Source organism: Panthera leo, chromosome C1, assembly GCF_018350215.1.
Source record: "Panthera leo isolate Ple1 chromosome C1, P.leo_Ple1_pat1.1, whole genome shotgun sequence".
In the NCBI taxonomy this organism is placed as follows: domain Eukaryota; kingdom Metazoa; phylum Chordata; class Mammalia; order Carnivora; family Felidae; genus Panthera; species Panthera leo.
In genome coordinates, this window is record NC_056686.1 from 213,900,162 (window position 1) to 213,924,772 (window position 24,611).

The 24,611-nt window shown below is 55.8% G+C and overlaps 1 protein-coding gene across 7 annotated transcripts in view; it reads left to right on the forward strand.

Moving 5' to 3' along the window:
- The window catches only part of DGKD (diacylglycerol kinase delta), a 124,747-nt gene extending 103,474 nt beyond the window's left edge, over window positions 1-21,273 (forward strand). For all 7 annotated transcript variants that reach the window (XM_042950567.1, XM_042950565.1, XM_042950568.1 and 4 more), the window contains 13 exons: window positions 179-275; window positions 3,195-3,305; window positions 5,242-5,338; window positions 5,579-5,686; window positions 6,785-6,898; window positions 7,938-8,072; window positions 8,385-8,536; window positions 9,999-10,110; window positions 10,195-10,287; window positions 11,267-11,386; window positions 17,803-17,914; window positions 19,291-19,421; window positions 20,709-21,273. In XM_042950567.1, coding sequence (XP_042806501.1) covers window positions 179-275; window positions 3,195-3,305; window positions 5,242-5,338; window positions 5,579-5,686; window positions 6,785-6,898; window positions 7,938-8,072; window positions 8,385-8,536; window positions 9,999-10,110; window positions 10,195-10,287; window positions 11,267-11,386; window positions 17,803-17,914; window positions 19,291-19,421; window positions 20,709-20,798 — 1,472 coding nt within the window. In that variant the 3' untranslated portion in view covers window positions 20,799-21,273. The remainder of the gene's footprint in view (window positions 1-178; window positions 276-3,194; window positions 3,306-5,241; window positions 5,339-5,578; window positions 5,687-6,784; window positions 6,899-7,937; window positions 8,073-8,384; window positions 8,537-9,998; window positions 10,111-10,194; window positions 10,288-11,266; window positions 11,387-17,802; window positions 17,915-19,290; window positions 19,422-20,708) is intronic.
- The last annotated feature ends 3,338 nt before the right edge of the window (window positions 21,274-24,611 follow it).

Consider the following 24,611-nt stretch of genomic DNA (forward strand, 5'->3'; position numbering starts at 1 on the left):
ATGGTGATTTTTGACCTGAAACACTTAGATGTCAAAATTTGGATCTGTTTATACATTATTTAGAAATATTTAGTCACAATAGTGTTTTAGAGTATGTGTCCCTTAGCCTTGAAGACATGAGCTTCTCTTAATTCATCGAATCCCAACTTGCTGTCTCTTCCTGTTCTCTCCCCTACAGACGTTCGGGCTGGGATGTCTGGTTCCTTGCCTGGAGGTTCAGTCATCAGTCGCCTGTTAATTAATGCTGATCCCTTTAACTCGGAATCAGAAAACCTGTGAGTATGGGGGTAAACCAGGCAAGCGCGATGTTAAAAGAATGTTGGAGCCCATGAGGCACCTGGGTGGTTCAGTCGGTTAAGTGTCCAACTGTGGCTCAGGTCATGATCTCATGTTCCTGAGTTTGAGCCCTGCATCGTGCTCTGTGCTGACAGCTCAGAGCCTGGAGCCTGCTTCAGATTCTGTGTCTTCCTCGCTCTCTGCCCCTCCTTCGCTCACCCTCTGTCTCTGTTCGTCTCTCTCTCTCTCTCTCAAAAATAAATAAATGTTAAAAATAGGCAACAACAACAACAACAATGAAAAGAATATTGGAGCCCAGAAAACAGATTTGGAATTGGCCAGAGGAATTCGTGTACAGATGACTAGGTTGTCCTTTTCTAGCTTTGGTTAGCTCATAAGGAAAACCTAGAAATGCCTCAGCTAAGAGTCTGGTTGGAAATGTGTGACGGGCATAGCCTGTCCCGGCTCATCCCAGCTTCCCATGAGGTCACGCGTCTATGGCTCCTGAACATCCCTCCTGGTCTGAGGTTTTTGGCAGGTTCAGAAACTCCTGCTGGGAGCTGACTTGGTCCTTGTTCTCACTGTCGCTCTCCCGTACCCAGCTGGCGCTGCGTTGGCACCTTGTCCCGACATCCTTCCTTCCCCCGCTCTGCCCTATTGGTGCTGCAGTGGCCTGGATTCTGGGGCTGAATCTGGGAGATACCGTCCCAGGTTTGCCATCACAGGGAAGAAGGTTCGGTGCTGCTCTGTGGGCTGGTGCTGTGTCCTCTGCCCTGTTTCTCAGGTGGTGGGGACTTTGATGAGGCAGTTTAGTGGACTTCGTTCTTGTGTGTATGGAGGCCGTTATGGAGACAAACGGTATTTTGAAAATCTGGTCTTCTAGATTTCCCTTTCTGCTGGTTGATGGCAAGTTCTGGGCAGTGTGGCCGGTGGCAGTGGGTTGCATGTTCCCAGCCGCGTGTGTCTGGTATGCTGGGGGAGGGGACACAAATGCGCAGCTTGCACGGACCCCGTGGTTCTGAGAGCAGAGCTGGAAGTGTGCAGAGTGGCCGTTTCTGCCGCCCCGATTTGCCAGGGTGGCCTCAGTGGAGTTACCTGCTGCCAGCCTCTGGCCTGGCCAGGCACCTCAGTGTCCCTGTCCCGGGCCCAACACTGCTTCCTGCCTGCCCCACGGGGCTCTGGCCCTGACGCTCCCTGGTGCCGTTTTCCTTAGGCCAGAGCCGCAGCCTTCCGTGAGCAGCGCACACAGGGCCCCCTGAGCCAAGTATTTCGTTTGTTCCCTTCCCCTGAGACCAGAAGTCCCGCACCTGGCAGCATCGGTGTCTTTTCCTCCTCTCCGCTTCAGGAAGCGGGAGCCTAACCCGGGGAGGCCAGCTGCTCTCCTCCCTCCGCGCAGGGCGGTGTGCTGGGGCTGTAGCTTGGGGCCCCTAGACTTGTGGTCATTCTGCCTTTGCCTGTGGTGGCCCCTGGGGCCTGGCCATCCCCCACTTTCCAGGCCCCTGCGCCCGGTCTCCTCATCCCCCTTCCCCTGTCCCCATGCTGGTTCTGTGAGTTGGATGCCTCCGTTTTCCCAGGACCTGTAGATACTGGTCAGCACGTGGTCGTCTTCTCAGAAAACAGTTTCTCCCTGAGCTTTGCTCTCACTAAGCTGGTAGGCACTCGGATTAGATGTGTCCTAAAAACATGTCCATGTGGTGATGGCTTCCCAAATCAGGCTGCACATGCCTGTTAACCTGAAATTAACCTGAAATTAAGCTGAAACCTCGAGTTCTGACCCCAGACGTGTTCCCTGCAGAACCCAGGAGCGCCAGGCACGGACTTTCCTCCTTGCTGCTTCCTCTGGGTGGAGGCTCAGGGACTCCTTCCTTCAGCCAGCCTCCTGGAAGGAAAGGAGGGCCCTGGAGCCCCGGTGTGGCCCTGGTGGCCACAGTGATTGCGGGGGAGGCCGAGAAGCTGGAATGAAATGAGTCTTGTGGGCAGCGGACTCGGGAAAGGGCCGTGCTGGCCCCGGGCCTGGGATGCGCTGCTCTGATCGGATCTCGGGAAGGAAGGAGTGTTGGGAGGCCTTGGGTTGAAGACGCCAGAGCGCGTGTGCCATAGATACGGTCAGGTTCACGCTGCTGGTGGGAGCGTGAGATGGCGCGGCTGCTCTGGGACCCGGTCTGGTAGTTCCTCACGGTACGGTTTCCACGCGGCTCAGAGCACCTGTGGGGCCACGGCCGAGGAGTGAGAACATGTCCACGACAGCGTGCGTGTCGGTGCTCACACGTCTACGGCAGAGTGCCGTTTGGCCATCAAGAGGGATGAGGTCCTGAGCACGGATGCGTTCTGAAAACCTTATGCTCGTGGATTCCGTTTATACGAACCTGGCAGAGTAGGCGCACCGTGGAGACAGCAGATCTGAGTTGCCAGGGCTGGTGGGGGGGTTTGGGAGCTGATGGCGAAGGGCTGCGGACTTGCTGTTGGGGTGATGAGATGCCCTAAAATGCATAGTAGTGCACAACCAAATATGTTAAAAATCTCCGAGTCCTGGGGCGCCCGGGTGGCTCAGTCGGTTAATGTCCAACTTCCGCTCAGGTCATGTCCTCATGGTTTGCGGTTCGAGCCCCGCGTCGGGCTCTGTGCTGACAGCTCAGAGCCTGGAGCCTGCTCCAGATTCTGTGTCTCCCTCTCTCTCTGTTTCTCCCTCGTTCATGCTCTGTTTCACTCTCTCAAAAATAAATAAACATTCAAAAAAATTTCAACCAAATATCAGAGTCTTAAGTTTTAAGTGGGCGCCTCAGGCAATATGTGAGGTTGAGCCTCAGTAAAGCTGCTACTGAAGGAAAAGCCACGAGTTTGCCCTCAGGGAGAAATGCTTGGAGGGGGAGGCTGTGAAGCGACCTACGGTTCTCATGGGTCCGAAACCCCCTTTGCAGAGAGTATTACACGGAGAAGTGCGTCATGAACAATTATTTTGGCATCGGCCTGGATGCAAAGATATCCCTGGACTTCAACAACAAGCGTGACGAGCACCCAGAGAAGTGCAGGTAGGCGGTGTGGCGGGCTCGTGTGCACAGCTGCCCCTTCGTCCTCACTTCCCCTTCCGGGTAGCGAGGGAACCGCTCGAGTCAGCGAGGCAGTGGGTGTCCAGAGCGCGGAGGCAGAAGGCAGATGTGAAAGCCAGGTGCCTCGTTGTTGGAAAGAGAGGTGCTCGCACGAGATGTGGGTGGGACCAGGCTGGGGGTCTGGGAGGCCAGCCTGGAGGGGGGTTCCAGCCCTCAGGGTTGGTGTGGTCAGGACAAATTCCACATGAGAACATGAGTGACCGCAGTCAGTCAGAAGGGTCTGCGTCATAAGTCGTGGTGGTGCTGTAGAGGGACAGGTGACAAGTGTGCTAGGAGGGTACTGTGCCAGGTACGTGAGACCCCGGCGGCGTCGGGGGCGGCCCGGCTGCCTCCCCACCACGCCCATGAGGAGACACCCCTCTGTAGGAAGACAGCCACGTGAGAGGCCCGAGGGGTGTCCTTGGGGATGTTCCTTTTTTCCCCCTAAATGACGTCTACTCGTCCCTCCCCGCCTTGGGAGGGGATGCAGAGAAATGGGCAGCTTCCTCCTGGGTTGAGGTGGAGGTTCCGTCTCCCCTGGGAAAACACGAGAAGTGAAGCAGGGAGTTCGCGTCTCCCACCCCACCCTTCAGTAATCACCTGGAGGAGGAGACCGTTCGGCTTTGACATTCTAGAACTGGCAAAGGAGAAGCTGATGTGCAGTTTGGCCAGAGACAGCCGCTGATGCAGGAGTCGGGGCCCCTTGCTGGAGAGCCTACAAACTTGTTCGTCGTCCCATCTCGTCCATGTGCCCCCTGCTTCCTTGGCGTCGTTGTCACTTGGAAGGGGACGCTGGGAGAGCTGGGTGGGAGGGGCTCCCACACCTGAGGAGTTGCCCTGGTGATCACCCAGGTGCTCTGTAGGTGCACATTTCTCAGAAAACAAAATCAAGCTTAAGAATTCAAGAAAACTTTGAATGCTGGGGTTCTTGAGTGGAGGAAAGTGTCTCAGAAGCCCCCCAGGGACATCTCTGTTGTTCAGCACATGATGGCGAGCCCGACTCCTTTAAAAAGGCCCCCGTTAGTTCAAAAATAACTGAAAAGGCATGAAAATGCGTGCAATTTAACAGAGTAAGATAGTGAGTGACAAAGCCATGTGCAATACATTTTTAGAACTGTGGGCCCCTGCTAGGGTAATCCCTGAGTTTGTATCAAGAGCTTTGAAAAGGTCTAAGAGGGATTCCATTTCTACGAGTCTATCCTAAGAAGTAACGAAACATTTGCAGAGAGGTGTGTGCAAAGGGGCTACTGCCACGTGACTTACGGAGCCTGGGACTGGGAACCGGCTGGGTCCAATCACAGGGATTAAGTGGACAAGGGCCCGTAGGGAAAGGCCCCGCTGTGATCAGTCCGGCGTCTGGATGCAGGGTGCAGGGCCAAGTGAGCAGAGCCGGTCGGCCGACCGTAAACTGGCTGTTTCCCCCGTGAGTCAAAGACTTAGAAAAGACTGAAGAAATACACCAAAGTTTTTACCATCAGGACGCACAGCTGTGGTGATTAGGAGGATTTTTTTTCTCCTTTGTGCTTTTTTGCACTTCCCAAATTTTCTATGCTAAGCATAATTTTCTAGCTGGAAAAAAAAATCATTATCGGTTTTTTGTGAGGTTTGTAATGTCTTTTTTACCTTTTTAGGTAAAATTACTTTCTTGGGAATGTTACTTTTCAGCAGAATTTTCTATCACTAAACGTGTCTCTTTATGCACATCTTACATCGGCACATAAGGAGGAAATGCCCTTCCTTATTGAGATGTCGGGGCTGTGAGTGGTTGCCGAGTCTGACTGCTGTGTGATGGGACGTCTTCCTGCGGCTGTGGCAGTGGCTGCCGTTAGCCGTATAAAGAGAGCGGGGGTCCTGTCACTTCTTTGCTTTCCATCTCCAGGAGCCGGACCAAGAACATGATGTGGTACGGAGTTCTTGGAACCAAAGAGCTGCTGCACAGAACCTACAGGAACCTGGAGCAGAAGGTCCTGCTGGAGGTGAGCAAGAGGGTCTCCTGCAGGCAGGCCAGGGCCCGCCTGGTCTCCTGTGAGCCCTTCTCCTCACTGGGCGTGGGCTCCCGCCGCCCTGAGGTCCCTCAGTGAGAGCCCAGCTGTGGTGGTGGCCTTCTCCGCCCCGGGCGGGCGGGCGGGCGGGCGGGCGGGCGGGTTGCTGGTGAAGAAGGACCAGGTTGATGCTGTCATTCCCTTGTTTCCTTCTCCGGCATTTCTGCCGCACAGTGTGATGGGCGACCCATCCCACTCCCCAGTCTCCAGGGGATTGCTGTCCTCAACATTCCCAGCTATGCCGGAGGGACCAACTTCTGGGGGGGCACCAAGGAAGATGATGTACGTATGGGGGTTCTGGGTGGCCGGGCCCAAGCTGGGTGTGGGTGATCCCTTCAAGGAGTGTCCACCACTTCAGGCCCTGATGGAGCCTTCTGGCTCTTGGGGCTCTGAGGGTGGTGCGGAGGTGTGGGTAGAACTCCTCCCTTGTGCGGGTGGTCAGAGGACAGTGGAGAACGAGACAGAGATGGTCCCCCGCTCGTGAGAAGAGAGGCCGGGCAGGACAGATGTGGTCAGGGGCACAGGTGTGATGCCAGCAGCCAGGCCCGACTCCGATTTGGGGTGGTCTGGGCAGGCTTCTCAGAGGAGGGGACATCTGCACTGAGACCTGAAGGGAGACTCAGGATTGGCCAGGTCCGGTCGGGGGAGGGTGCAGAGGCTGTTCCAGGTAATTGCTGGAACAGCACATGTGAAGGCTTAGCGGGGAGACGGGTGTGGAGGAAGCTCTCTGACGGCGTGTAGTGGGCGGAATGCAGACAAGTCCGAGCCCACGTGGGGTTGTGTAATGCACGGAAGAAGTCTGGGATTACTCTTGGCTTTGGAAAGTGTTTGCTTTTAACCACGGATGCAGCTTCCGTTGTACGTAATAGCTAACAAAATAATGAACGTGAACTGCGCGCTCAGGATGTTCTGGTTGCCGGGGTGCCGGGCTGGCTCAGTGAGTGGAGTGTGCAGCTTTTGATCTCGGGGCTGTGAGTTTGAGCCCTACATTGGGTGTAGAGATTACCGAAAATTAACGACGAGAAAGATGTTCGGTTGCCGTTCTAAGCACTGTGCGTGCATTAACTCCGTCCTCTTGAGAGCCTCTTGGGGAACACGCTAATTTTGCCCGAAACTGAGGAGGAGAAAATTAAGTACCTTGCTCAAGGTCGCACTGCTAGAAAGTGGCAGATCAGAGATTTGGTCCCAGGCAGCTGGTTCCAGTCAAGGTCTCACTAGAAACCCCCTCGGTGACACAGTCACATCACAGCTGCTTCTCAGGACACACCGGCCGCGTCGTGCGCCTGTCTGTAACCAGAGCAGCAGCCCCGAGAGTGAACAACAGAGGGCTGTGCAGGGAGGTTTGGAGCAGGGGTCAGCTCCTAACACTGGCCCTTTCAGACTTTCGCAGCTCCGTCATTCGATGATAAGATTCTGGAGGTGGTCGCTGTATTTGGCAGTATGCAGATGGCCGTCTCTCGCGTCATTAGGCTGCAGCACCACCGAATCGCCCAGGTATCGGCCGTGGGCCCGCGGGTGGGAGGGACGTGGGAGGCAGCGTGGCTCACGCGTGTTTGGAGAGGCCGGGCCTGGCCCAGAACCAGTCTCCTCTGTCAGCAGGCTCCTGCTGCACAGAGCCCGGGAGAAGGGGTGCTTTTCCAGGACCGCCCACGGCCCCACTTGCCGTATTTGACAGTTAACAAACGCTCTTACAAAACGGGGGCCAACTTGAATCCTGCCTGAGCCCCCTGCCGTGACTTTCTCTGCGGGTGCCAGCCGTGTTGAGGTGGGATGTTGAGGTGGGATGAGATGAGACAGGCCCCACTGAACTCGGCTTGTGGCTGCAGCTTTCGGGAGCTGCATCCTGAGTTTGGGAATGGAGGCCGAGCCTACGGGAGCGGTGGAGAAAGTGTGGCCTCGCCCGGCTGGTCTGAGGCCCACCTGGAGAGGGGAGAAGGGGAAGGGGCTTCCCTGCTACTGGCGATGGGCTGGGGAGGGCAGTGTTCTTAGGCACAAGGAAGCAGGGAGGCTGATTCCTTAGCCCACCCAAGTCCCAGGCTGTGATGTTACGGCCCTTCCTGCCTCAGTCTGTCCCTGCGGAGCGTGGGGTGTTTGAATTTTAAGATCGAACTCTTTGGCAGTGTTTCTCTGTTGAAAAGAGAAACAGTACATCGCTAACCACTTGTTGGGACTGGTTTACCCTGTTCTGGGAGTGTTTGCACGTGAGCAGGGCCCCGTGGCTCTTGCTGGTCGTGAGTCCCCACCCTGGGCCTGGTGCTTGTGTCTGACCACCGAGGTCTCACTGCGGTCACAGATGCCGTGCTGGGTGAGGGGGATGGTGGGGAGGGACAGATCCTTGGGCTTCATGAGCTGTGCCCTGGACGGGGATGCTCTGGCCGCACTGGTGGTTGGCCGTGGGCACGGCGTCACCCCAGATGTCAGCTGGCTTGTGCAGGGGCGTGTGGGACAGGAAGGCTCCTGCAGGGCTGAGATCTAGCACCTTAGCTCCTTGGTTCAGCGCGGCGCACGAGTCACAGCTGTGGTGTTTTCTCAGTGTCGCACGGTGAAGATTTCCATCCTGGGGGATGAGGGCGTACCTGTGCAAGTGGACGGAGAGGCCTGGGTCCAGCCTCCGGGATACATTCGGATCATCCACAAGAACCGGGCACAGACGCTCACCAGAGATCGGGTGAGAAGGGCTGCGTGCGGAGACCCGGAGGGACGTCCCGGGGCTCACCTGCAGGCACACCTGTGCACCTCCTGTCAGGAGACCTGGAGTTTCCAGTGTTTTGTTCTGGGAATTTGCTTTTTCCAGACGCAGAGATTAAGTGAGCAGGGGTGTAATTTCCGGGACGATTCGCCCTCCTCAGTGTAAAAAAGAAGTCTGTGTCTCCTTTTCTGGCTGTCGTCCAGCTGGCGTCCCAGCAGCGTTTGCGGTTGAACACGTGCTCGCCTCTTGAGAGAGGGTCGCACAGTGTGACACCAGGTTTCCGTGCCCTAGGCGTTTGAGAACACCCTCAAGTCCTGGGAAGACAAGCAGAAGTGTGAACTTCCTCGCCCTCCGTCTTTCTCTCTGCACCCGGAGATCCTGTCTGAGGAAGAGGCCACGCAGATGGACCACTTCGGGCAGGCGGCGGGAGCCCTCATCCACAGGTGGGCCCTCGCCTTCCCTGCGTGCTGGGCCTCCCCCCGGGTCTTCCTTGCGGGCCGCCACTGCCGCCTCGAGGGCGCTCGGATAGGGTTTATTTCGCCTGACTTTCCGAGATAGCTCGGGGTGTATGTAGATGGAGGCCTAAAACCCCCAGGCGTTTTCAGAGCCAGCTCACGGATCTTAAAGCCTATCCGGAATTCTTCAGAATCGCTCACTTACTGCCTCTTCTCCTTTATCCCAGACAGCAGGTTTGTTATTAAAACACCTCGTAGGTATTTAAAAAACAAAAAAAGACAACAGCCGGAGGCATTTCCTGCTCTTACTCTGCCTTGGAGAAGTGGCTCCTGGGACCCTGAGACTTGGAGCACAGAGGTCCCTCTGCCCCTCTCCATCCTCCCCACCTCCCCGGTGTGCCTGCTGCTGGCGTGCCTCACTCCAGAGGGGTCTCTCGGCCGCCACATCCTGCCATCTTCAGTGGTGCCATTTGTGGCTTCCTCTTCCGCTGTCCTCGCCGGGAGCATCGCTGCCCTGCGGGCTCTGGGCTCTGGGCTCTGTGCGCCCTTTGGGGCCATTCCCTTGCCCTTTCCCCAGGCGTCAGGCTCTTGGCCCCCGGCTCTCCCGGGAATGCTGTGGGCACTTCTGGTTCTCGGGGTCCTTCTGGGTCCCCCGAGAGCACGTCCTGTGCCGAGTTCTCTGTCTGGAGCAGCCGGCGCCACTTTTGCAACCCCCGTTCCCGTGACCAAATCAGTATCCGGGCCTGATGGCTTCGCTTCTTACAGTTTTTCTCGGTTCCTTGGTGTGCCACCCACTTCTGGCTTCCTTCTGGCTTCGTTCTTGTCCCCTCAAAGCCCGTGGCAGCCCCACAGATGGGGCCCTGCATCTCACTGTCTTGTTTGAAGTCCGGCAGCTGCTCCTCCTTTTCCCCAGGGCAGGACGAGTGGTTCCCTGGCCAGCTTCCCTGACTCTCATGCTCCTTCTGTCCCTGGCGCTCTGGCTGTGTCTGACCCTGTCACCGCCCCCTCCCTGCCCGTTTGGGTCCCTTGGACAACAGGCTGCTGCCTGCGGCCACTTCCTGGGATCCGAGCCGTCTGAAGCAGGATGGTCCCCACAGAGGAGGGTCCTGTCGTTCCCGTTTACGGAGTGGGGCAGGCCAAGTCCCCTCTCACAGACGATCAGCTGCCAGCTTGCTATTTTACAGGGTGTGAGTCTCATTCTGGGGATTTTCCTCCCTGGTCAAGTTTCTGGAAGAACTTGGATTTTGATGTCATGGTTCCCGTTTCAGACCTTCTCTGTTTGCCATCGGTGAGGGAGTGCCGGTCGGGGTCATCCTGTGCTCGTTCTCATGGCCGGGCTGTGTCTGCATTGGCCCTCTGGGCTGAACCCGGGTCTGTGTTCGAGCGAGGTGATGTCGTAGGCTGCCCTTTCGCCTGTTCTGATGCGTGCCGTGTCTCTGTCTTTCTCTAGTATCCGGGAGATAGCTCGGTCCCATCACGACATGGAGCAGGAACTTGCCCACGCCGTCAATGCCAGCTCCAAGTCCATGGACCGGGTGTACGGCAAGCCCAGAGCCACAGAGGTGCCTGTGCTTTTCAGGTCTTGCTCCCTGGGAGTCCTGTAGCCCTGGGGCCTTCTACATGGCTGTCGTTCTGGTTCCTCTCAGGGGCTGAACTGCAGCTTTGTCCTGGAAATGGTGAATAACATCAAAGCTCTGCGCAGCGAGACGGAACTGCTGCTGGCCGGGAAGATGGCCCTGGTAAGCTGGGGCAGGCTGGCCTCGCGCTCTGCGTGCAGTGACCGTGGTGCCCAGGGCAGCACGTTTCAGTCGAGAACTGCTGGCCGGGGGAGTTCTAGACTCAGTGGAGGAAGGGGCCTTGGAGGTCATCCGATCTGGCCGTATGGTTGGTTCTCAAACAAACTCTCTGGCCACATCTCAACCACGTCGTCTCTGGTGTGTTAGACTTCTGTGGACAGGACCACCTTTGTCGCTGTGCTCAGAATTCTGCCTTAGAAATCTGCAGGCGTGGAGCCATCTGCCTGCGACCAGGCACGTGGGCCTTGTTCTGAGACACGCGGCACTGTCACCCTTCCTCGTTCAGCCCTGCAGACCTGGCGAGGAGTCCGCCCTGGGCGAGCAGGCAGGTCGGGTCTCACTGAATCGCAGAAGCCAGAATAGGGAGGGCCCGAGGGAAGGTCTGGCCAGCCTTCTTGCTTCAAAGATGAGGACGTGGAGGCCAAGGAGGTGGGGCGACCCGCTGAAGATCACACATCTGGAGAGCCACCCCAAAAGTCCAGTTCCCCGTCCTCTGCTCTTCATCCCCAAATACTCTGCTTTTCTGGGTGTGACAGCTGCCCCTTTGCCGCCTGCTAGCATTCCCTGCACTCTGACGTGGGCCCGCTGGGCCTGTCCTCTTTCTGACACAGGGGTCCCCAGGTCAACCAAAGTAGGCGAGACGTCAGCTCTGCCATTGCAATTTTCAGACCAGCTTGGTTCATTCCGCTCTTTACGAGAGGGGAGTTTTAGTTCCTGCATCTCAACCTACTTAGAAGGAGAGCTTCTGAGCTTGGCCCCTTAGCCAGTGCTGTGTGACTTTCTATAGGAGTTCTTGTAAGGACTCTCTGAGACAAACAGACCACTTCTGCTGGAGCAGCCTGCACGCCTGCATGGGGGCTTTGCCGTGGCCCCAGCTCCTCACCGCCGATAACCAGCTGTGTTTCTTTTCTGCCCGGAGCAGCAGTTGGATCCCCCTCAAAAAGAGCGGCTCGGGGCCGCTCTTGCCGAGATGGACCAGCAGCTCAGGAAGCTGGCGGACACCCCCTGGCTGTGCCAGCCCGTGGAGCCCGGTGATGAGGAGGTAAGGGGGTCACGGGGCTTCAGCTTGGGCACCGCGGGATGCAGTGGCTTTCCCTTCAGTACCTGTAATCACCGTGACCTGTGCGGCTTTGAGATTAAGTTGGTGGCCATCTTGCAGCCCCTGATACGGCTTCTCAAGACTCCTCTATTAAAACGCCGTGGAGGCGTGGAAAAAGACTGGCAGCGAGAAGGTTGGGAGTTAGTACTGAGCATAGTCCTTGATGACTGGGGCACTCGTCATCCTCAGAAACAGAACGGCAGGGCTGGCCAGGAAGTCCCTAGAAGGCTGAGCCTGGCCCCGCTGTTTGCCCCCGGTGCGAAGACACGTTGGTTGGATAAATGGCAGCTTCTTAAGTTTGTCCTCGTCAGGGATGGAGTCGGTGTGTTTTGCTCACAATCACGTTTTTGTTTTGCACGTATTTAGAGACTCCAGCTTGTCACAGGTCCTGTAGCCAGGACGGACAGGACCCCAGGCATATGGCAGCCTGGGATGTCGTTGCCTCCTGCAGCAGGACAGGCAGGAAGAGCCCCGGAGAGGTGCTTGTTGGAGGGTCAGTTTTGTGGGCAGCATCCTGATAAAGACGAACCGTGGATTGCCTTTCTTCTCAGGGGTAGAGCAGAAGTGGGCCTGGAGAAAAGTTCATCCTAGGCTAGGGTTCTGCAGTCTTGCCAGAGAAGTAACTGTTAGATGTTACACGTCTGGCACTCCTATCGCCAATTTTGTTTGTTAGAACCTGTTGGCAGCAGTTAGGTGATGGTACAAAGGAAAGTTCCAACAGTCTGTCCTGCTCTGCTCTGAACATGCAGGCATTTGTTGACAAACGCAGAGGACATTTTGGTTTAAAGGGATAGGCCAAGCTCATCAAAATTAGTTAAATTGTGAATTATAAATACAAAAATTTCATTTAAAAGAAAATTCCTCAAATAATAATATATAAAATAATAGCCTGTAGTTCCAGACTAAGTTACCAAAGCCTGTGAAGTGGACAGTGAGATGGGAGGCTGGGAAGAAGACGGACAGAGGAATGAAGGCCATTAAATTCCTTTAAGGTGGAAGGTTTAAAAAAAAGTTCTTGACTTTGATAATTAGGGAAGTGCAGAGTTAGTAATATCTTTAAAAACTTAAAGGTAGTTTCTAACAATTGAAAAGGTGTATGTTTTTCCAAATCAGTTTTCTAAAAACAAAAACAAAATATAATCTACACTGTGAAAAAATAAGAGACCAATAAAGATGTAGCTAACAGTGTAAAAGATAAAAAATGGTGTAGCTTCTCTTCTGAAAAGCAAATTATCATAAGATTGTGTTAAAAAGGAAATCTAACCATATACCAATCACAAGAGTCTAACTTTCTCTCCCTCCTCCCAGCAAAAACTTAGACACAAAAAGATCAGAACAATTTCAAGAAAACACATAAAATCTGAAGTTACAATATTAATATAAAAATAGAATTGCAATAAATGATAAAAAACGATCACTTGGCAAAATATATTTTTATAATAATAAAATTTATTTTTGTCTTCTTGATCTATCAGTTATTTCTAAAGTCTCTAACCATGAATGTAGGTAGCTCGGTTTACCCTTGTGCAAGTCTTATTTTTGCTTTCTGTGTTTTGAGGCTATATTATTGGTTGCATGTAGATTTTATCATTATGTAAAGACCCTTAGTAATTGTTTTTAAGTTTACTTGTTTGGTATTTTCATCTTTATACTTTTACTTTCAAGCTTTATTTGTAGTGTCTCTCTTATGACTAGCGTATTGTCAAATGTTGGATTTTTATCCAATCTGTTATTTTCTGTTTTAACTGGAATGTTTGGTCTATTTATATTTATTGTGATTATTAATGTATTTATATGTATATTTTGCCATATTTTGTGTTCTGTATTCTTCTTTTGTTTCTTTTAATTTCTCCTTTTTGATTGAGAAGTCTCTCCTTCCTCCTACACAACTCTCTTTGACCCCTCTAGTAGTTTGGAAATATATACTGTCTATTCTTTTAGTGACTAACTTCCAAATTTTAATTTATATAAAATCTGTAAAGCAAAAACTTCTTGAAATGAGAGAAAGGGACAGAAACCAAACTGTAGTGTGAACCATCACTACCAGTCCATGATTAATGAAATAAATTATAGCATATGAAGAACAACAAAAAAAACTTGGAAAAATACATATGTATAGAACATATATCTATCATGTGTCTACAGAGAGAACTTTATACTCTGTAAAGAGGGCATATATTTTTTCTTGTTGCCCATAGGACATTGAAAAGTACTGACAGTAGGAATCTCTTTGTTATTCTAGAAATTGAGAGGGAGCGTTTAGAAACTTTTAAGCAATTAACAGAATTATATTTCTGTTGAAAATAATAAAAAATTGAGGTTTATGTTTTATATGTCCTTTTTCGGTTTCATTTTTTTAGTAGTTTATTTTATTGCATTTCATGGGAGTACCAGTCCACTGTGGCCTGGAAATTGTTAAAGTTGGTTCCTTTCCAAGAGTGGTTTCAGCAGCCCAGTGCTGGGCCACAGGAAACCCCAGGTACCATAGCCGTCAGCTGTGGGCCCTGTGTTCCCACGCCCTGCCCGTGGTGGGCAGCTCCCCCTCTCCATGCAGATTCCTTCTGAAGACAGCAGAGGGCTAGGATTTTCCTTGGTTCGTGGGCAGTGTGGCTGCTGCTGCAGCAGGAGGCTCGTGGCCTAGTGCCTGGTTGCAGGGTGACCAGTCAGCTTGGTTTGTTTGGGGACTTTCGGGTCTCAGTACTAAAAGGTCTTATTTCACGAACTGCGGTTCCAAAGCTTCAAGCATAAAAATGTTTCAAAACAAATATCACCAAATGTACAGTCACTGCAGAAACAAACCAGCGTGAGTCCCCCCCCCCCCCCCCCCCCGCCCCCCGCCCCGGAGGTCTGACCTAATGAATCCTTCAAGCCATGTCTGTAGGGGCCCTGGTTTCTAGGGTTCCTGGTTGTGAGCTCATGACACGGTGCAGAGTAACAGGCGGGAAGTTGTATAGATGACTCCACGGGCAGGTTTAGCTGCAAAACCAGAAACCCTCTGGAGCTGGCCAGGGCAGAGCAGGGAGGGCTGGGGTAGTGTTCCTGCAGGCATTCATCTTGTGGAGCCCAAGGCCGAACCTGCAGCCAGGTGTCCTGGGAAAGAAAGGAAAACCACACTTGCTCCTGGGGCCTTCTGGGCCTCCCAGGGCTCCTGCCTTCTCCGGCCTTCTTTGCCGGCTGCCGTTTGGCTCCGCGTTCCCGCCCTGTGGGACTCCGGCTCTGGGGTGGCGTTCAGTGGGCAGAGAGAAGCAGGGGCAGGGCACGGTGCCACATTTCTACTGGCATAAAAATAGGAAAATTATTTATTCGAGAGCAAAAAAAAGTTGACAAATCTGTGAGCTAGTTCTTTGAAAGTCCTGACCCCTGAAGAATACGGTTTGAACTGCGTGGGTCCACTTACATACATACTACATAGTGCAGTACTGTAAATGTATTTTCTCTTATGATTTTCCTAACGTTTTCTTTTCTGTAGCTTTTTAGTAAGAAAACAGTATATAATACATGCAAAATATGTGTTAATCAGATCATTCAGACTCTTTGGGGAGTCAGAAGTTACACTGGAGTTTCAGTTTCATGGGTGGGGGTTGGCTCCCGTAACTTCTACGTTGTTCAGAGGTTCCCCGTAACGTGCAAGAAATTAATTAGCCTGTGGCAAATATAATCAAGGAAAGTTTGAAAAAATGAAGTGATAAAGGTCATGTAAGAATAGATAAGAAAATAAATCAAGTTATACTATCTTCAAAGGAATGCTGATTTAAAAATCTTGATGAAACTGTTGAGTCTTCAGGAAAAATTTAAACTATACAGATTGAAATCCGAACATATTTTAAAAAGAATAGCCACAGGACAACTTGAAGAAATAAGTATCATCTGCAAAAGAAAAATGTCAGGGAATGTGTAATTTCAATATATAAGGAAGAGTGTCAAAGCTTTTAGAAAACGATGGACATTGTTCCAGTCCTTTTTTTAAATTCTTAAACGCGTAAGATCTGCCATGTTTGGGGGTGGCCTGGGTGGCTGAGTCGGTTAAGCGTCTGACTTCAGCTCAGGTCATGATCTCACGGCTCATGAGTTCAAGCCCCACATCGGGTTTTGTGCTGACAGCTCAGAGCCTGGAGCCTGCTTCGGATTCTATGTCTCCCTCTATCTCAGCCCCTCCTCCACTCACACTCTGTCTCTCTCTCTCCCTCGAGAATAGATAAACATTAAAAAAAATTAAAAAAAAAAAAGATTTACCGTATTTGTTGTTTTTAAGTGTATGGTTTAAGTAGCATTAAGTATGTTCACAATGTTGTGAAGCAAATCTTTGAAACTTTCAAACCGTTCATTTTGTTAAAAGCTTAGCACATCTGATTTCAAAATCCAGTATTATCAGGAGATTCGTAAAAATAATTTCTTTAAGTCAAATAATTGAAAGCAGTTCTTTATAAAAGCTTTCCGGCTGGGACGTGCACAGGGATTGAAAGGCCATCCCCCCCACCCCCGCAGTGGGAAGTGCTTGATTTCCAGGGGATCCTCGGTGGGTAGCTCTACCTGTGGTGTCCCCCCGCCGAGAGAGGACAGCATGTCTCCCCTGTGGGGAGGAGGGCAGCGGCACCACCACCGGTGACCTCCTCGTGCCTGAGAGTGGGAAGCCGGATGGAATTGGCAGCTCCATGTGTGGGCGGGAGGGACAGGGGGCAGCGCGGCCGCTCCCCAGGGCCGGCAGGTGGTCAGAGGTCACAGTAGGAGCTGTCTTACAGGACAGACAGCTGGTTTGGAGGGCCGCAACAGCTGAGTGTCACTTGTGGCTCTCATGACGGTCCTGATTCAGACAAACCAGCCGTGAGGATAAACCTTTGCAGTGGTCGGGGAGAGTTGATGTTATTAACTGTAAGTGAATTCTTGCTGGTGTCACGAGTGACGATGGTGTCGTGGTTAGAGGCTTTAAGAAGAGAGTATTCCCATCTGTGTGGGTGGCATGTTGAAGTATTTGTGAGGGGAGCAGATTGAGGTCTTAAAAGGGAGCCGAAGTAAGATCACATGTTGATAATGAGGCTTGTTCTGCTGGTCTCCCCATTTTATGCATGGATGAAAATATTCCTACTAAAAGTCAGAAGTAAATGTAATACTCCTGTATGCGTTAAAAAAAAAAAAAAAAAAGAAATTTTGAGGTTAGGAGTAGGATTTTGTTTGGGCCGTGCTGCGGAACAGCTGCCTGTCCCTGCGGTCGCCGGGCCCCACGGAAAGTGTTGGGGAGCGAGGTGGGCGCCAGCCAGTCTCAGGACAGAACAGCCTGGTCACGTGGGAGCTGAAGGTCTTTAATGGAGCTGTTAGCATTGACAGTTGAGAGTTTTGCCAAATGTAAGATGTTTGTGAAAATGGTTCCTGAGCGCTGCAGTCATTGGTTAGAAAATTGTAAGAGGTTTCTTTTGTTAGTTAAGAACCTGAAACACGAAATGCTTCTGATTAAGAGATCCATGAAGGGGCCATCGGGGGCACAAGGAAAATTGGAGGTACGACAGAGCGCATTTCCAGACGTGAGGCTGTGGATTATTACCCCGTCTAGGTTTGGTCAGTCTAATGAAAATCCCTTTCAGATCTGGAAGTGCCATAAAGCCGAAAGGCTGACTGTGTGGGTTGGTGTGGGGACGTCGGTAGACGGGGCTCTGGGGCAGGAAGAAACAGGCACAGCTGAAAAATAAGGAAATTATGCTTTATTTGTGAATACAGGGGTGGTACGTATACACAGGTTATAAATACGGTTAAGTGCATTGTGTGTGCAAACATCCTTCACTGCAGAGACCCCTGTCCTAGCTGGCGTGAGAATATCCTCCGACAAGGTCCACAGACCAGCTGGGAAGGGGCAGTGTTAGCTCCACCCGTGTCCTGGGCGGCTCTGTGGGGAGGCGGCTGCCAAGTGGGGACCCGGTGCCCCTGTCCCTCTGGCCCCCTCCCTCCTCGCTACTTCGGGGAGTCGGTCCCAAGGAAAGAGCGCCAAGGGCAGGAAAAGCTTTGTTTAGAAAGATACTCCAGTACCGATGGTCCCCGCCTGCCAGTGTCGCACTAGGTCGGCTGGGAGCCCACTGGATGATCTTTGTACAACATGCTGACATTTAGGTGATATTTATGAAGCTTTTTAATCGTATGAGAAACACGTTATAAAATGAAAGCCGAAGGTGAAGATAGACACTGTGCAGTCACTGCACAACCGCTTTTAAAAGGCTTCACAGATCAATAAATGCCAAGACTAGAAACTGAGGGAAACCGAGTAAATGAAGCAGGGACCGCAGCCCCTTGGCCAAGCTCCCCGCCTGTCTGACTGAGAAGTGGGCCTGACCAGGTCGGGGTCTGACTCTGCGTGTCTCCCGCTTTCCCCACAGAATGTGATGCTGGAGCTTTCCAAACGCAGCCGCAGTGGCAAATTCCGCCTGGTGACGAAGTTTAAGAAAAACAGCAAGAACAGAGAAGCCCGCAGTAGCCTGGGAGCCCCGGGTACCTGCCCTCCCGCTGTCCTCTGGCCGTGTGCGCCTGCTGCGTGCGCCCTCCCGGTCTCCGCTCTGTCCGTGGCCTTGTGGCTCTTCCCCAGGGTCCCCGCCCGCGCCGCGGCGTCCCGTCTGTAGCTAGAGAACCGCGCCTTCTTGAGTCCCATGCCAGGAGGTCGCTCCTGCCCGGAGTCGCTCCCCGTGCAGATTCCTCTGGCGGCTGGCACCGCGCTGCCCGTCCGCCCTGGATCGGGGCTGCAGGGTGGGAGGAGGGCAGCAGAGGTGACAGGACACCCGGAGACACAGAGCTCACACTCGGGTCTTGTGCTGGGCCCACCGGGCCTGCCTCTTGGGAGGGGCTGCCGATCCCCGGCTGACGAGTCATTGATCCGGGCCCCGGGCTGGAGCCCAGGTCAGCAGCGACTGTGGTTGGCCAAATCAATAGAACATGGCACTCGAGGACAGTTTTGAGGGAGAGTCAGTAGATTGGGCCTTAAAATCTCTGTCTGGAAGGTCGGCTCTGAGCATGGCTGTTTTCAGTGCCCTCCGGTGCCCGGCAGCCCAGGTTTGGATTTGTAGGTGGTGGTCACTCCCTTTGGTTTTTCTTCTTCGGATGCTTGCCCAGCAGTTGGGTTTCTTTTAACGATAGTGGCTCTGTAACAGTGGTCGCTCTGACCACGTGAAATCTCTGCCTGTTTCCCTTCCTGCTGTGGACCAGAAGCGAAGCGAACCCTCTAGAAAGGAGGGCAAGCTGACTGCAGCTGCGCAGTCAGATTGGCGTTTTCCTCGTATTTGGTGGCATCCAGTCTCCCCTGGGACACATGGCAAATGTCCAGAAGGCCGATGGCCAACCTGGCAGGAACAGACAGCAGCTCCTGCTGTGGCTCATGTCCCCTGAATGCGGGTGGCTCCCCTGCTTCTTCCTGCAGAGCTCTGGGTGGTGCGTGTGGCTGAGTGGCGGGTGCCGGCTGCTGGGGCGTCTGGGGAGCCAGGTGCTGGGGCATCTTGGAAGCCGGCTGCCGGGGTGTCTCACGTGCTGGGTGCTGGGACATCTCAGGAGCCAGGGGCCAGGGCATCTGGGGAGCCGGGTGCCGGGGTGTCTGGGGAGCCGGCTGCTGCGCATCTTGGGTGCCGGCTTTGGGGGCGTGTGGGTGCCTGCTGCCGGGGTGTCTGGGGTGCCGGGTGATGGGGTGTCTCGGGTACCGGGTGCTGGGCGTCTGGGGAGTCGGCTCTCGGGGCATCCGGGGAGCCGGCTGCCGGCATTTTGGGCGCTGGCTGCCGGGGCATCTGGGTGCCTGCTACCGGGGTGGCTCGGGTGCCGGCTGCCACCTGCCTCGCACTGGGCTCTGGGCACTCACTGCGTTCGTGCTTTTCCATCTCCGACAGTTCACCTCTGGGGGACAGAGGAGGTTGCTGCCTGGCTGGAGCACCTCAGTCTCTGTGAGTATAAGGACATCTTCACGCGGCACGACATCCGGGGCTCCGAGCTCCTGCACCTGGAGCGGAGGGACCTCAAGGTACTTCCACAGCGGCTCCTGGGAACCCGTCCCGGGCTTCCCTGCACTCCCTTCTCTGTCCCTCCCTCTGACCTGGCCATGCTCTGGTGTCGTCGGACTCTCCTCATGCATGGCTCGGGGTGACACGTGGCAGTGGCCGAGAGGCCACCTCTGCCCCCCAGCAGTGATGTCTCCACCCGCCACAGCCAAACAAAGCCAGAGCAGGAAGTAACAGAGGGGACCTTGCTTTTCTTTACCTGCTTGGACCAATGAACTATTTTAACATTAAAAACCTTGTTGCCGGGCGGGGGGGGGTCAGTCGGGGCTGGCTGGCTGGCTCAGTAGGTGGAGCATGTGACTCTTGATCTCAAGGTCGTGGGTTCGAGCCCCGCATCGGGGGCGGGGGCTACTTAAAAGTAAAAAAAACAGCCTGTTGTGGGACACGGCCCTGTGCTAATTGGCCAGCGAAGGGCTGTGTGTGATGACGGCCCCCAGTGCGCGGGTCCCTCTCCCTTGGGAGCCCACACACGGGCACACCGAGCCGCCGCAGAGCACTGCGAGGAAGCGAGTCCCGTGAACTCCTTGGTTTCCCGGTGCGCGTGAGGGTCAGGTTTCTAACACGCCGTAGGCTCCTACGTGTGCTGCGGCATTAGGTCTGAAAAGCGTGCACGCGTTAGCCTAAAAATACTTGCTCCTTGCAAAATGCTGTCATCTGAGCTTTCGGTGAGCCGTCATCACTGGTCACGGGTGACCGTAACAAATTGAACGGCCAAAATGTCTGAAGTATTGGGAGAATTACCAACACGTGACACAGAGACTCGAACAAGTGCCGTTGGGAAAACAGCCCCGGGGGGACCTGCCGGACGCAGGCCGCCAGGAACCCTGAGGTGCGGGGCACAGCGGGGGCAGTGAGACGAGGCACGCCTGTGGCCGCTGAGCCCCGGGGGGACCAGGCGCCAGGACCGCGCGGAGTCCCCTGGGGCCTGCCTGAGCCTGGGGGGCGGGGGCCGGGGCCGCACCCTGAGAGGGCGAAAGGCCCCCCCGGACGTCCTCACGGCCGCGCTCTCGAGTCACCTGCCTCCACCTGCTGCGGGGCGGGGTCTGTGTCTGTCTGGCACGAAGGCACCGGCGCCTCTGTGGCTCGCGGGAGGGGCGTGGCGGGCGTCTGCACGGCTGTGTGTGTGTCGTTTTCACCTCGCGTCACCGTTTTCGTCCTTCTCACCGCGTTTGTGTTCGGAAGGTCGGGCGGGAAGGCCCGCGGGGGCCCGGCTCCCTGCCCGGCGTCAGGGTGCTGTCCTCTTGTTGCAGGACCTCGGCGTGACCAAGGTGGGCCACGTGAAGCGGATCCTGTGTGGCATCAAGGAGCTGAGCCGGAGCGCTCCTGCCACCGAGGCCTAGCCGTGGCCCTGTCGGCCTGCGTCCCCCGCTCGCCCCGCGACTGAGGCCGGGGACCCGCTGCCCCTTCTCATGGTGCTACTCCCCCTGCTCCGGACGGGAAGCCTCGCGGACGCCCGTTCCGTGACCGTCCCGGGGTCTCGCGCACACCAACACAGCTACCTTCGAACCGACACCTCGTCCGGCCCCGACACCGCGTGGGGCGGACCGCCACCACCTCTCCGCGCCTGCCGACCCGGGACCCGGGACCCGGGCCGGGCCCGGCCTCCGGGCGCCGGGTTGTCCCGTGGAGGCGGCCCGCCTGGGCCGCGCGAGCTCGTCCCGCGGGTCCCCGCCGCGAGCCCTGTGACCGCGCGCCGCGTGGCCTCCCCCGGTGTGCGGACCCCGGCCCGGCCGGCAGCCTCCCGCGCCGGCAAGTTCCGTGTCCGCGGGCCACCCTGGTTCTCCGCGGCAGCCTTGCGAGGCCCCCGCCTGACGCCCCCCCCCCCCCCCCCCGGTATTGCGGAGTCTTTGGCCGAGATGCCGCCTCTCCTGCTTTGAAAGCGGCCCGGACGCACTGCCGTCCCGCCCGTGTTCGCGGCGCGCGGAGACGGAGGACGAAGCGCGCTCGCCCTCCTCGAGCCGAGCGGACGGACGGTGACGACCTCGGGCTGACAGATCCCCTCTCCGGTTGCCTTTGGCCTCGTCCGCGTGGCGCCCTCCTCTTGAGCTGCTGGCGTGGAGACGTGGTCCCTCTGCCCCCGAGATGCCATAGCCTCCCGTCTCCCCGCAGACAGGGGGTGTTTGCGTGGGCTCGGTGTTGGCGAGCGCGAGTGCGTCCCGGGCGCTGGGGCGATGCCTCGCCCCGTCCTGGGGGACCGTCCCCACCGACCGTCTCTGGCCCTGCGGGCGGCCGTCTGCCTCGGGCCGCTCTCGCCCACGTCCCCGGCCCTCCCCGTCTCCCCCGTCGCCGCCACAGCCCACCCTGCAGGGCTCTGTAACCCGGCCCAGCTGCCAGCCAGGCCCCCGCGCCCCTACCCTGTAGCTCGCCTCATCCCTCATCCTCGTGAGGGGATTGGGGGGGGAGCTGCAGGTGTCATCCGGCCACCCTTGGGGGAATCTCAAAGGGGGGGAACCTTTGGGGCGCCGAACAGCATCTGCCTGCTGCTCCCTCTGCAGGCCCCTCCCCCTCACTGGGGTGCACGGTGGCCCCTCCACCCCCGCCCCCCCGTGAGCCTGGCCGGGCTTCTGCTGCCGGTTTGGGGGCGCTCCTGCTGGGGCCCTGGCGGGCACCTGGCCTGCTCCTGTCCCTGAGGGTGTGGTGGCGGGGGGGGGGGCCTGTGCTTTGCAGCGTGCTCAGCTGTCGTGCGTGGCCTTCCCCACCCCGACGCCCCCTGTGCCATCAGACGGCTGCTTTGAACCCGGGAAGGCAGAGAGGGATCATCTGGCCACCGGAAGTCACCGGCTTTCAAGGTAGAACAGGCTGACAAAGGAGACCGTGGGGTCCTGAGCCCGCGGTACCAGAACGGCGTCTGCTCTGTCACCTCTGGCCGGGCCCTGGGCTCTGAGGTCCTCGGGGCGAGCCGGGGACAGGCACGTGCTCGGTGAGGAGGGGAGCGGCGGCCGGTGCTGACGCTGTGGGGCCGTCCCGTACCCTCCGCGCCCTCCCTTGGGAGAGCCCAAGGGCTGGGTGAAGCATGGTGTTTAGAATTAGTATGTCGTCAGTGAGTAAAACAACACTGTTTACGTAAAAACCGTTTTTCTGATTCTAGTAAGTTAGAGGCGAATGGAGTAAACGTGAGTGTTGCATGGAAGCGTGTCGGCGTCCGGCCGGTGCCGCATCTGCTGCGGCGGCCGTGTCGGTTCCCGTGAGGCCGCTCTTTTGCCTGCCCCCCGACGCCCCTGCCGAGGCTGGGCGCTGTCCCGCGGGGACCCCGGTCCCGTCAGCGTGGAGGGAGGGAGGAAGGGTCCTGGGGAGTCTTGGACGAAAGGTTTTGTGCCCTCGGGCGGGGCTTACCCCTCATATTTATGATCTTAATTTATACGGTGCCCGCCGTGGAAGCAAATGCCTCCTGTATTGCTGTGTACAGACCCAATCTGGGGTTGTAAATAGGTTGTTCTGTGTATAAATAAAACCTGCCATTGTCAGATTTCTTGTCGTCATTCCTCGTCGCCGCCCAGATCTTTCCAAACCGGATTCAGGATTTTGTATCTTAGCTACTCTGGAAGTAAGTGGGCGTGGCTGAAAAGCAAAAGGGAAAGCCACTGTGTCTCTTAGGGTGTGGCCACTCGCATCTGTGGAATTAAGAGCCCAGCCAGGAGGTGGGGCGCGGGTAGGGCAGAGGTTCAGACTTCATCACAGGAGCCCGGCCCAGCCTACCGAGGGAGGGTCATTGAAGCAAGTAGTCTCATCCTCCTAAATCTTTCATATAAAACCAGACCACAGGCTCTTCTGTTTACTCCCAGCACCTTTATGCCAAGGGAGCGGCCTCTCCAAGGTCAAGGTCACTCTGTCATCTCCCGGTTCCCGGGAGGGCAGCGAGGGGGAGGGCTCGAGTATAATCCGGTCGCAAGACTCGCCGACGCGGTGCGTGCAGAGGGCGGAGCGGCTCCCGGCTGGGAATTCGTCCGCCCAGACCCGCGAGCTCTCCGCGGTCTGGCTGATGCCATCTCCCCTGGCGAGCTGGCGAGCTGCCTAAACAAGTAAGCCCTGGAGTGCAGTGGCTCAAACCAAGTGTTTTTCTGGGTCCCAGAACAGTCACGGGGGGTTGCGCTTCAGGCACTCGGGGACCCCGGCCGCGGCCCCCTCCACGTGTCACTTGGGGGTCTGGCCCACGCGGCCACGGCGGCTCCGGTCACCTTCCTGCCGGGGTGGGGGGAGCGCGGACGAGTGCGCGTGAGGTTTCCCGAGGCCACCCGGAAGCGGAAGCCCAGCTGGGGGCTCAGCCGCGCCAGGTGTGCGGGGGGAGGGGCCGCGGGCCGCTGTCACCAGCCGACTCTGCCCTGGGTCCCTTCTGCCTGAAGGTCCCTCCGTTAACGCACGTACCTTGCCCTGCTTTCCTCCCTCAGGTGGTTTCCAGGTGTTCGGAAGGAGGGAGGCCCGTGTCGCTGAGGGGAGAGGAAGGGCGCCCTCCAGCCGCAAGCTGACCCTTGGCAACACCCGGTCGGCAGCGTTCCGTCGGCCGGTGTGGCCCTTACCCGCTGCCCGGGATGCTGACCTTGTACCGGAGGTTGACGTCTGTGACCCAGGGGCTGTCCTTGGCCCCGGGCACTGTTTCTGGTGGTTGGTTTCTGGTGGCTCTGTGTTGGCGGGTGGCCTCGATCCCCTGAACTCTGGCCTCTGGCACAGGCACCGGGGCCACGCTGCCGGCTCCCAGCTCCACGTCTACGCCCCGTGATAGCGGAGGGTGGCGTGGGGGAAATTAAGCTTTGGGCCGGGGGGCTAGAGAGGAAATTGAGGCACATCTAAGCACTTTGCACCCCCCCCCCCCTTCTGTGTCCGACAATCCTTTATGGAATGGAGAACTTGGATTCTCGTGGTTTCTTCTGACCCCGACTGAGTTCGTCCTCCCCGCTAAGGGAAGGCGCTGGGGACGCAGCCGGCACGGCGGGTTGGACGTGTGCTTGCAGGACTCGGAGTTTGTTCTAAAGATAATACCGAGGCTGGCAGGACTTTTAACTTGTATTGATCCTGGTTTAAAACTTTAATATTTTGTTCATTATGGATTTTTCTGCATTAATTTTGATTTCTAAAAATGTTGTTATTAAGTACCGCTGTGTCTTGATTACTGAGTTTTTTGGGCACCTTCAAGTTTTGTGCCCGAGGCCTCCGCTTGC